Genomic DNA, 13458 nt, shown 5'->3' on the forward strand with positions numbered 1-13458 from the left:
CAAGGCCATAAATAGCTACGAAATGGTATCTTAGGATAAGTACGTGGTTTAACTGGCATCCACTGTAGAGGATGTATAATGGAGGTATAGTCTCGTGAAAGAGGACGTGCACTTCGAATGATGATGACGATTAATGTCTTAGGAGGACAGCTTGTGTTGGGGACATTATTTCTTTATTACAATTATTTTTATTCTTTGGTTTTAGTTCCACCAGACGACGACGTCGAGCTGCGAAATATAGAAGTCGGCGAATTTGCACTAGAAAAAGAAAATAGCACATTTGCAGTGAAATTTTCGTGGACAGGACCAGTGTTCAACTTTACTCTATATGGTTATCACTTTAAGTACGAGCTCACAGGATACAAAAAGCATGCTATAATGATCAAAGGAAACGTGGTATGAAATTTTAGTTAAAGTTTGAGTAGTACAATGTCATGAAAGATATTGTTCATCGTTTTTAACGTGTATGGAGTGTTTTGTTATATTCCTAGACCTTCACTCAACTAATCAGGGACTGCCATTGGTTGGTTTTTGGTCACGTGTCCTTGACTAAAATAATCAAATGTATCCCGATCGCGATACATTAAGCAATGTACCCCGCTCGGGCTACATTACAGCACGTGATCAAAGCATGGTGGAAATTGGTGTGACAGAAGGCGGGAAAAACACTGCCAGTTTTCTTTCTCGTGAATGAACACAACAACTTGAACACAAACACGAAGCCTCAAACTAAAAAGCAGCGATTTTTAAGTCATCCCAGAAGAGGAACAGCAACTAAGGGAGAAAAAAGATGCAGATAATATAAGGAAAGTACTTTGTAAATCATTCATTCAGTGGTTTTAAGAATTAAATTTGTGTTGTTATAAGTACCGAGTCGACCGTTTTGGTTCGCTCCGGTTATTCTTTTTTTTGCTGTTGAAGTGAAAGTCTAGAAATATAACAAAACACTTAACGTCCTCGAGTCCTGATGTTTCGCTTCGACTTCGTATCGGGAAACATCAGGACTCTCGGGAAAACAAAACTGTTTCCCTCGGGATCTGACATTAAGTGTATATTGTTTATCGTTTGTTTCACGACTGTCATTTAGATATTGATCACGACGTTTAAACCGCGCACTGCACGTCTACATTAGGCGGTAGTGTCAATTTACTGAGTAGGACTATTTCTACCACCTTGGTTGTCGGTGATTCGTAAAGCACGAACCTCGCTGATGGTTAGCGGGTCTTGATCCAAATTATTGTTGGCATTATTAGAGGAGGAAAATGTTGCCTCAGCGGTCCGCTGAAATAGCGATCGACTGCTGTGTTGTCTGATCGTATAGCCACCCGCGCTTCAGGAATCTCAATTCCACTGTCCCTTTTAATATTGTTATGGTGAAGTCTTGTGCGAGTAACCAGTGGGGGTATCGGTGAGGGTATCGGTCAAAAAACTTGATTTCGTCCGAAAGTGGATAATAGCGACCTTAGGCAAAGCTGGACAGCGACCAAGAAGACGTCAAGCAAAAGTCACGACAGCCCTTCTGAACATAATTTACATATTCATCTTAAAGTCCACCTGACGTCGTGGTGGCGAGTTCCAGCATTTTGGTGGTGCCTCGAGAACATGAATCTGTTTTTTTTTTCCTTTCAAACCACATAGTTTCGAAAGAGAATCTTTGCTGATGTCCATAGCATTGACTTTAGATCACAGAGACGATTTTCGTTTTGTTTTACTTCCTTCCTGTGAGAAAAAAATTAACGACGTTTTCTGAAGCCCAAGGAGAAACGTTCCCGCCATGGCCAAAAATGGGTAAGCTTACTGAAATGTAATCTTTTTAGCGGAGCTCAACGCGCACGCGAAGTGCTCGCGAGCGTAGATTTATAGCTAAGAAAATTTGGTTATCTATCCATCTGAGAAATCCGATTCCTCGTTTTTTCCTTTCTCTTCGAGAGATTGTGGGGGCAACGTTGTCTCACTGCAAGTTGGACTTAAACCAATGTCTTTAGGGTTCGCTTCAGAGGAATTGTTTGGCTCAAAACAATCTTTTGGAATATCAGACTCACCTTGATGTGGCTCGGCAGGGTTATCAAAGGGCGGAGGGTCAATTGGCCTCAAATTAGGACCAACAAACGGCTTCATACGATTTGCGTGGCAGGAAAAAGCAACTTTTTTATCGGTAATCGTACGCAGCTTAAAATTAACGGGTGACAACTTCTCCACAACTCTGTATGGACCCAACAGTTATGCATTAACTTTCTGAATAACCCTTTTGTAGTTCTTGGGGTATAGACCCAAACACATTGAACAACTTCGAAAACAGTTCTTTTGCCCTTTGATTGTAATAATCCTTCATTTTTTGCTTTGCACGTTGTAAAATTCCTCTTGCTAAATTTTGCGTTGCGCCAACTCGACATTTCGACAACGCGTTTATGATGATCAAGGACCATAGTGCCCAAATCATTTAACCGCAGGAATCAAATACTTGACGTCCATGGGTAAACGGGGATATCTCCCATAGAGAACGTAAAAAGGGGAGTGCCCAATTACTTCTAAACCGAGGTCTTATGCGCGAACAAAATGAGGGGTATGAATTTATCCCTATCTTTCTGGTTTTGGAAACATGCATCGACAAAGACTGACACAAGCCAGAACTAAATCTTTCTACAAGACTATCGTTTGCGGGTGATAACTAGAAGTATTGACCTCTTGAATTTGAGATATTTTACAAACCTCTGCAACGACCTTACAAAAAAATTTAGCTCCCCTGTGTTTTTTTTTTTTTTTTTCATGAGATAAAAATACATACCGGCATTAAAACGTTCAGATGAATACAATAGAACAAGGCAGTTTGAAAAGATTTAAAATTATAAAAAAGATTTAAAATGTTAAAAAATGTATATATCTCTATACATAGAATCATCATAAATGGTCATATTTAAAAAGTAATCTATTTACAAACGTATTCTTTAAAACTTTCCGAGTTTATCTTGGGCCTATGGCAGCCTTTGTGTCTCAGGTCGTATTTTAAATCAATCTTCTCTTGTGGAAAGCAGACCTTCAGGGGGTGGTGGTTAACAAACTGTTTAACTTTTTTCAAAATCATTTTATCCTGTTTGTGGAGTGGACATCTAATGTTTTACGGCGCGAATATAAAACGTAAGTCATGGCATCGGTCTAAAAAATGCTGAAAAATATTAAGATCCGTGTCGGAGGCACCATGAAGAGATAACCCGTAAGTTAAGTTAGGGAAGACGATGCTATAGAAAAAGTAATCCGTTTGCCTGGCTGTAACGCTCTTTTCTACATAGTCTTAGTACGTGTAGACATTTGTTGGCCTTGTACAGTTTAGCGTTTGCATTGTCAGAGAACTTACAGTCATTTTGAAAGGTCAAACCTAATAATTCAAGAGTGGCATGTCATGTTGTGGTGTATTGCATAGAACAGGATAGGATGCGGAGTTCCCTTTCTTTTTGCTTACAAGCTCTTTACACTGGTTAAGGTTACACTTCCTAGAGTTACAGTTCGACCAGGTCAAAAACTTCTCCACTAACCCACTTGACGTATTTCTTACCCCTTTCCACACTGGTGCGACAATGGTAGAATCATCTGCATGCTTACAAAGGGTGGGAGTGGAACCATGATTGATTTCAAGGTCATTCAGAAACCTGCTGAATAGCTAGGGGTTTCTCACGCTATCCTGCGTTGTCCCCTTACTTATTCTTTTGTACTCGTGAAAGTGGTTGTTGTGCACTATACGTTGTTCTCTTTTATTTAGGAAGCTGTGATACCAGGTGATGATATAGGCATTCAGTGGCAGCAACTTCAGTTTATTAGATAGTAGCTCGTGCCTGACTGAGTCGAACGCTTTGCTAAAATCTATTGCCAAAACTCCTACTGCCTCACAGTCTGGATTATCTAAGTGTTAGTTGATGAATTGCTGGGTCGATAACAGTGCATTAGTGGAATTTCCATTTTCAAGATACACTCTAAATCCAAAAGATCTGTTTTGGCCCCAAAAATGGGGCCGTTTCGGTGAGTAAAATACAGTACTATTTTTGGGGCTAAAGTAGCCCATTTAGAATGGAGTCATTTTGGCCCCAATGAACGGGGTAGAAATAGCCCTCTGTTAAGTGGCCAAAACGAAGAGGCAAGAGGGCTGTTTTGGAAAAATAGGGAGTAGTTTTGGTTTCTAATATGGTTGAAGTGGTTCATTTTAAGAGTCAATTCAGCCCTTACAGGGCCGTTTCATACCTTCAGCTAAGATGAAAATTGGCCCATATTTCGTGGCCAATTTGGCCCAATGGGGAGTTAAAACAAATGTACTTTCTATGACTAAATCGGTACCATTATGTCTGAAATGGAATTAATTTTCTTACCAGAGCCGTTTTGAACCTTAATTATTTATAACAGCCCATCCACAGGGATTATAATGGTTCTTGGTCTTCTATAAAATGGCCCCATTTTCGGGCCATTGGCTGATTTAGCCCATTGCATGTAGTTAGCAGAATCAGTGCAGTTTTAAGTGCCAAATCAAGGCCTAACTATAGCCCAAAGGAAAATAAACTTTAGTTCTCCTTCAGGTGCAAGTGAGTTTAAAACTGCTCTTTGAGCCTACAATTAACAGTTATTTACCCTAGAAGAGTTCTAATTTTGTGGTAGATCTAATCTCATTACCTTGCCCTATCATTTAAAATACACAAGAGGCATGCTCAGTGCAATGTAAAAATATTTTATTATTATTTTTTGGCAAACTTACCAAAATTTGGAATGTACATCTCTAAGATAACTTTAAAAAATACTGCTGCATGCCCCAATACCAAATTTCATAAAAATAATGTCAGAAAAGTGACTCAGCAGAACCCTGCTAAATTAAAACTCTAAAGGTTGTCAAGAAGCTCATTAGGCTCAAAATAGAGGGGTTGGTGCTGAATTTTAAGCACTACATACAGCTGTAATGATTACAGTAGAAGTGAGTATAACTTCTTAGGAGCCTTTGAGCATTTTAAAGGCATTTTGCCTGAGAAGTTTTAACCTCCAAATCGTAAAAGTATGAAAAAGAAGGCAAAATTTTTTTCTGTAAAGTTAGTAGAGCTTTTCTCTATACATTTCACTATTACATATTGAAAATGTCATTGAAGAGTGTGTTGACACTCAACAAGGTCTGAATGACCTTTATACACCATTACCATGTTAACTGTATGAAAATGAGGACAGCAAAGAAATTATACTCTCTACAATACTCTGGTGCAGAATGGTGCACAGCATCATTCCTTCACACACAATGTACACTTTGTTGAAATCAAAGGCCTCTCCAATTGCAACAATTTGCAGTTATATGAAAGTTGCTATTTCTGCATCAACTGAAGCATTTCTCTGTCAAAAAAGTAAGAAAGAACAACATCAACAAGTTGTCCACTTACTTACATACAATTTCCCAAATTAAACTACACGTGATATTGATAAACATGATAATTTACAGTGACAAAAATGGAAAAATACTGTTCTTGATAGCTGTGGTTAAGTGGCGTAACACAATGAATGGTTATCATCTATCAAGAACTACAAATGCAAATCTTACATAACTCTGTTAATCATAGGGAGTAACGTGGCCACCTAAAATAAAGTTGCAATAATGTACATGTAAGCTTTAATCAGTTTAAGCTATGAATTTACCCAGTAGTCAATAACAATACAGATGAAAGTCTTTTAATACATGCAAGTCTGACTCAGTAGCAATAATAATAATAATACCTATAGTGAAACCTCTAGTAATGGGACCCCATCGGGACCTTCCCAAGTGTCCGCTTAATAGAGGGTGTCCGCTTAACAAAGTTGGTAAAAATTGTGCAATGTTTGTTAATGATCAACATTCAACGGTTACTCTGTACTGTGATAAAGTAGCATGTTGTTAAAGAAGCCGTCCAGAGTTTAAGTTCATTACCTTTCATTACCTACAGTAACTTTAATTATTTGTTTGTAAATGCGAAAACATTAACTGACTTTAGACCGTATTTCAAGGACGTAATCCAATACTACTATTATTAATTCAGTCCTGTGTCTGCTTAATAGAGGTTTTTAACAATAGAAATTAGCAAAATACACCTTATTTCAGTATCCGTGTCTGCTTAATAAAGGTGTCCGCTGAATAGGGGTTCGTTATTAAGGGAACTATAAAACATTAATTTCAGGACCCGGCTTAGTGTCCGCTTAATAGAGGGTGTCTGCTTAATTGGGGGTCCACTTAATAGAGGTTTTATTATAATAATAATAATAATAATAATAATAATAATAGTCTTTATTAATTCATACAATAAAAACTTCATGTCTTATGTTACAAAACTGTGACATGGCCACTCCTGCAGTATTGTAAAAATATTCTTTGTCTCTTAGCCCTAATTTTTCATGAATTAGGGCTAGGAAACAAAGGAAAAAAAGAATCAACCAAGATTAAATCAAAATTAACCTGAAACCAACTTTGACCTGTAACATATTACAATCAGCGTTACATAGTAACAACATTCTTTAGGTCCCCGAGCAGTATATCAAATTAATGTTGGTCGGTCCTTTATACTTGCTCATACAGGTAGATACAATAATAATTCTGACCTGTTTGTTTTGGCAATTATTTCCCTAACCATACATGTATACCTAAAGCTCAAGACATCTGAGGCTGGGCAAGGGGGATATTTTCCATGATACAGAGCTACATCAATATGCATATGACATGATTTGAGCCTACTTCTTTCCCTTGTAGGAATTGAGACTCTCAATGATTCTATTTTGCATGCTTTATTAAAGACTATTATTTTAGGTTGCCAATCACCCAAGTTACACCGTTGGAAATCAAGATATCATCACCTTTAATGTCATATGTAAAATCCTGCTCAAATAATGATAATAAAATCCCCCACAACAAAGCATTAAAATGTGTAACCATAATGTTTCAGTGACACATCTACTTCCAGTTTAACAGAGCTCTCTAAAAATGGTAACTGAGTGTTTGATTTCCTGTCATTCCACAAACCTCTAGGCTAGTATGAGCATGTTATGCAACCCTCCAAAAAACACACACCAAAAAAACGAAGGGGAATGCCTTATGATAGATGCACGACAAAAGATTGGCTTCATCAATCACAGCTTCTTTTAGTGTCAATTCAGAATAACTGCGATGTTAACTGATTCCCCACTTAGTGACAAAGACATCAGCTTAAAAACGTCAAACTTTCACTGACCTAATATGACGTCATTGTTGTGGTTGTCTTTCATAACTACAAGTTGGTCTTGCCTTATTTCTTTCACTACTTTTAATTTTCTGTGAGACACTAATACGTAATTCTTTCAGAGTTCAATATTTATGTTTTAAAATTCCCATTGCTTTATTACATGTATTTGAATCCAAAGTACTTTGACTGGCACTACATTTGGTCTTAAGGTCACTGATTCTTTCTGTCATTTCCAGCAAATGATTAGTTTTAGTTATAAGATTTGCTTTCTTTTTTATAGTTTTCTGCCTTTTCTCCTTTCACTTTGTCTCCTTTTCACTCCTATCTTCTAAAACAACCACACAAAAAACTTAAATAAAGTCTGTGATGCCAAAATTTGCTTACAAGTATCCAGTCATGCATGAACACACAAACCTTTCTGGAGGAAACATGTAAATCTGTACACAAAGTTAAAGACTCCTTAATAAGACAACCAAATGACAAGGAATCTTATTTTTACTCTAACTGTAGTGATCAATAAATGCCTAGAAAAATTTAGGATTTCATAGCATGAAGCTTCACACCTAACTGGAATATACAGTACCTTGATCACCTTACTAAATTGTTATGTGAGGAAAAAAATAGAAATGTACCATTGATCATTTTAAGCATTGCACTGTACTGTAAAGTGATCAATCAATGCCTAACAGAAAGGATTCCTCAGCATAAAGCTTCGCACCTAACTGGAATATACCTTGATCACTTACTATGTACATGTAAATGTAGCAGCCAAACATTCTATTAAAAATTTGTGGAAAAATAAAGAAACTTGAAATATTATCGGAACTGATTTGCAGTTGAGGTCAAAAGATGCAGCTGACAAAACAAAATTGTCTTTCTTCAACTATGTCCATGGAAACTCACAGTGAAGTTGCTGATTTATTTATAACTTAATTACAAACTGTTATCTCCAAAACTGGTTTGAAATTGTTGTAATTCACTCTATCAGTTTTTATGTAGCACTGGTAACATCGACACTGTATACTGCCTACAAGTTCCCAGTCACGCATAAACATACAAAACTTTCTAGAGGAAACATGTAAATTTGCACACAAATGACTCCAACATGCATCTGTATATCTTTATAAGAAAACCAAATGACAATGAACCTTATTTTCATTCAAAGCTTCATGTCTACTGTATAAAAGTGATCAATCAATGCCTAGAATTAGGATTCCTCAGCATCAAAGCTTCGCACCTAACTGGAATATACCTTGATCACCTTACCGAATCGTTATTTGAGGAAAAAAAAATAAAAATGTAGCATTGATCATTTTTCAGAAGCATTACACTGTACTGTAAAGTGATCAATCAATGCCTAACAGAAAGGATTCCTCAGCATAAAGCTTCGCACCTAACTGGAATATACCTTGATCACTTACTATGTACTTGTAATGTAGCAGCCAAACATTCTATTAAAAATTTGTAGACAAATAAAGAAACTTGAAATATATTATCGGAACTGATTTGCAGGCTAGTTGAGGCAAAAAGATGCAGCTGAGCAAACAAAATTGTCTTTCTTGAGCTATGTCCATGGCATGGAAACTCACAAAATTTGCTGATCTATTTATCACTTAAGTACAAACTGTTATCTGCAAAACTTGTTGATTCCAAAATTGTCTGAAATTGTTGGGTATTAAAATTTATTCTATCACTTTTATATAATTGTAGCACTGCACATGACAAACCTTTCAAACAGCGATGTCATCCTTCGATCCTGTACGAAACAAACGAGACAAAACATGGCAGTTATCTTGATAAGAACCTTCTATCCACGATCTATCTCTCGCTTGGAGTAAAATCGCCGAGTTTAGCGAATGTCAAGTTGAAATTCGCTTAAAATATTGAGCGTCCGTTGACCTGACCGTTGAATTGAATGGAAGCCCGCCTAAACCATTTCAAACATGCGCGCGCAGTTTGGTAGTGTGCAAGGATTGATGGGAGTGACGTGTATATTTTCCTATCCAAACCCCGCGCTATCATTATGTCTTGGCGGGAAAGCAAAATTAATTACAATTATTACCTGGTTTTCCTCGGCCTCTGCCTTTACTATCCTTTAAATTTTAATCCTTCCTTAAAATGGGGAAAATAAAAACGGCATTCTTCGTCGTCCTCATACACTGTAACCATATCATGATCATCTCCATGATGGGCTCCTGTCTCCGTCTAGAAAATCATCTATATTAAAATGGACAGATTCAGAACAACGATAGTTCGGTCCAATATGCGCCATTTAAGAAATGGTTGTGACTCAAGACGACTTACCTGAGGGCTCTTTCTACCTTGCTTGTGTAAACTTGTTCGTCTCTAACCATGTCTTAACTTGCTCTTTCGAACTACAAACCCTTTATCGAAGCTCTCGATGATAAAGATACAGAGGCCCGTACTCAGTGATTAGGAACTAATGCTTCCGACCCGACAGTGATTAGATTAACATATATTCTTCAAATCGGTGTTGGTTCTAGTGGTCGAGCCATTTTGCGTTGTCATGGGGTCTAAACAGCTCTATTAGTATAGGCCAAGTCAGCCCTAAATAGGGGCCAACTAGACTAAAACCCGAAATGTCTCTATTTTTTTAGTAGAAATGGCTCTAGTGAAAGGGGCCGATACGCATCACATGGCTGAAACAATTTCTCTTGTGGGCCAAAACGGTTTTCGATGGGGCTGCAATGGTATTTACTGGGGTCGATTTAGACCAAATTGACAAAATGGTTCCACGAAGGGTGGTCAAATCAGCTCCAGGGTCTATAGAGCTGAATCAGCACTTTGGGGCCGAAACAGATCTTTTGGATTTAGAGTGTAGGCAAATTGAGTGGTGCTTAGATTCTCCTCTACAGCCTCCTTCACAAAAGCGTTATTAACAGCTTTCTCAAACGCCATGGCTATAACCGGAGTACAGGGTGTCCCAAAAGTTCATTCCCCTAATTTCCTCTACTTCCTTTCGAGTTTGAACTTATGCCGACGTAAAACCAATACCAGTGGGGCTAGCACACGCTTCAGCACACGCTTCAGTCCAAACAAAAATCCAAAATGCATGGTTAAAAATGAATTAACATTTTCACGCGAGTTGGGATTCATCTCTATTTTCCAGAACCCGCTTTTTAGGTAGAACGTCGAAAATATAAATGTGCCACCCGAAGAATACAGCGCATTAGTAACTAAAAGCATTGGAAAGCTATCTACTATAGTGACTTTACTATCACGAAGATAAAGACAAAATCTATATGATTCATCCTGCTTTTTGACCAAAACAACTGGAGAGCTCTAGGGAGAGGCAGACTCATGAATGATTCCTTTCTCAAACATTTCGTCCACTTGACGGTCAATTTTTTTTATTAACATCTGGAGATGCTCTATACGACCTTTGTTTCATGGGCATAGCATCACCAGTATCTATGACATGCTGAACAAGGGAAGTTCTACCCAACTGATCCCCAAGAAAAACAAAAACATCGCGATATTTACCAAACAAATTTTAGCATTTCGGTTTTTCATCATCATTCAAAATACTATCTGACAAATGAGGAAAATCCGAATACTCTTTAGGTTGTTGCCGATCATCTGAGGAACTGTGCTGAGTAGCTGAAGAAGGAGAGTTCTTGTCAATCTCAAATGTTGCTAAGTCATTTCCAATCTGCTGAAAATCTACCAGTTTAGCCTTACGAAAGACTTTAACAAGTTACCATTCTTAAAGAAATAGTAGCATCACTAGAAACTTTTTCGAGCTCTGACACTCTAAAAACTGAATAACGGTGAGGTAAATCATACTTAGCAATGAGCAAACCAACAATGTCACTAGTTTTACCGCTTATACGTTTCGGCATTGAAGTTAGTTTACCGAAAACAACTACTTCAGATTTGGCCGGAATACTGAAAGAGTAATCAGTATGCACAGAAGAAAGACAATTAACATTAACTTCACTATTCAGATGAACATCAAAACCATCAGGAAATCTTAGAGGGTCCTCGGGGAGGGAACAAAGTTCTCTACAAAATCAATTCTGGAACAATATTTTTGAAAGAAATCTCTGCCTGAAGAAACATCATGAGTTAAATCTTTGATAACAGGCTTAAAAAGGAAGAACAACAGACTTAATAATAAATTCAGGTACACTTTACCAAGAATGACTAATAGAGAGCCACTTACAGACGTTAAACAACTTGTTGAAGGAGAATCTAAACAGCAATCTGTATGACTAAGATACTTGTTCCAAACTTTAGTTTCAACTGCTGTCACAGCTGCTCCTGTGTCAATAATAGCATGAAATTTAACAAATTCTATTAATACAGAGATATTGAAATTGTCACCGTCGAAAGGATGAATAGAATCGAGTCTACAGGAACTGACAGGTGAAGACACATGTCAGTCACATGGGACCTTGCCTCAGGACCACTTGAGTCACATAAGTCATGGCACTTTTTAGAAACAATAAATTTATCCCCTACGTCATTCACTTCCAAATTTTCATTTTTCAACTCAGGTGTCAATTTTTTTCCTTTTGTCTCTTCAGTTTTACTAACTCCTTGAGATACATTTTAATTTAAAGACTTCTCGCAATTCACTTGACCTTTATGAGAAAACATAGGTGCATCTGGGGAATGAGCATTTTTGCCTTTGGCAATGACCCAGCGACTACACAATCAAATTTTGTTATGAGCTGAGAAAGAAACTTAGCAACTTCAAGAAAAATATGTTCATTAGAGACGTTTTGAGGCTGGCAATCTGTAGAACACCCATGTTGACATGTGACGGAAGCTTGGCGAGACAATAGGCTCACATGGATTAGACACAACATCACTAAACGAAACAGACGTCTAAAGTTGGGTTTCGAGTTTCTAAATCTGCCCAATTTTGACTTTTTACAATAAAATACTTCCCCCCCCCCCCCAAACTGACACGAAAATTGCACGATCAAAATTTCCTACTAATAGGATGACTCCCATTATTTTTGGAACTTTTAGACCACACATTAAATTTTACCTCAAAATTTGTTTGATATCCTCTTTTGAGGGCTTAGACTGTAATTCTGCAAAAGTCTTATCTTCTGACCACTACTTGATTTGCGGCTAAGAGTTAACAACTCTTTCAGTTTTGCAAAATTCAAAGGACACTCAAAATAAGGTGGTAGTAGCAATATAACATGGTCACGAATTTCTGGTCTTAGACCTCGTATAAAACAATAGGCTCATTTACTTTTGGGTAAATTTTATACAAGGTTGGGTCATTATGATTTTGTTTTACATATGACCAGACTAAAACTTGTTCTTTTGCAATACAGATTACAGATTTCCAGGGCGGATCTTACACTCCTGACATGTTTTTCACAAAACCATGCACAGCAAGATAGCAGGGTTCACTACCAAAATATGTAGGGGTGTTCAAGCAAGTCGCTTGATTATTCCACTTAACAGCAACTCAACTGAACATAACTATAAACTCCCTAACTGTACATAAATACAGCAAAACCAAGTACGCCAAATGTTGGAAACTTAAATAACTTAAATGTAGGTACGTTCTGGCTTGCTGACCATGAGAATTACGAACGCACTTCCTAATGACTTAAACGAATTTCCTGTTGATTACCAAACTGGAATAAACAAACCTATAAGCCAGTTTAATAATGTCAAGCACAAGACGACCAATGAAAGCTTGACATATAAATAAGGCCACGAGACGCTGCCTTAAACCAAAACAGAAACTCTGAGGTAGGTAACAAACAAGGTCAGCTATGATCCCAAAACGTGCCCACTTCAAAGACTGACAATCAAATCGAATAAATTTCACTTATAATGAAAAATTAAACCCCTTAAAAAGGAAATAAAATTCAAAAACGTGTCGATACAAATACGGACTCTGGTCCAAATTCCCTACAGACCACCATACCCGTGCGTGACAACAATAACGACACACCATATGCTATCACGTGCTCACTGGAGGCCGCACGAGTTTACTGAGTAAGCTAATTCAGCAACTGCAAAGGTGCAAACAAAGAAAACCCCTAAAACAAAACAAAAAGGAAATCTAAACCTGGGAGGGAATCATCGAGCATCCACAGGATGAAAAAACCTCACCGCGCTCGCTGCGGAAAAGGCTGAGGAAAAACCCCGGCCCTGTGGATAGAACCCTTCCGACCTGCCGGGCACGGTTTAAGAAACAAAAATAAATAAATAATAAAAAAGTATAAATCAGATTCCTAAAGACTTCGTGACTGACAGG

The 13458-nt window shown here is 37.6% G+C and overlaps 1 protein-coding gene across 1 annotated transcript in view; it reads left to right on the forward strand.

The window, feature by feature from the left end:
• The first annotated feature begins 311 nt into the window (after positions 1-311).
• Positions 312-13458, forward strand: part of LOC140928481 (uncharacterized) — a 35950-nt gene continuing 22803 nt past the window's right edge. Inside the window, exon 1 of the mRNA XM_073378233.1 lies at positions 312-396. Within this exon, the coding sequence (XP_073234334.1) occupies positions 379-396 (18 nt within the window). The 5' untranslated portion in view covers positions 312-378. The remainder of the gene's footprint in view (positions 397-13458) is intronic.

Source organism: Porites lutea, chromosome 2 (assembly GCF_958299795.1).
Source record: "Porites lutea chromosome 2, jaPorLute2.1, whole genome shotgun sequence".
Lineage (NCBI taxonomy): Eukaryota > Metazoa > Cnidaria > Anthozoa > Scleractinia > Poritidae > Porites > Porites lutea.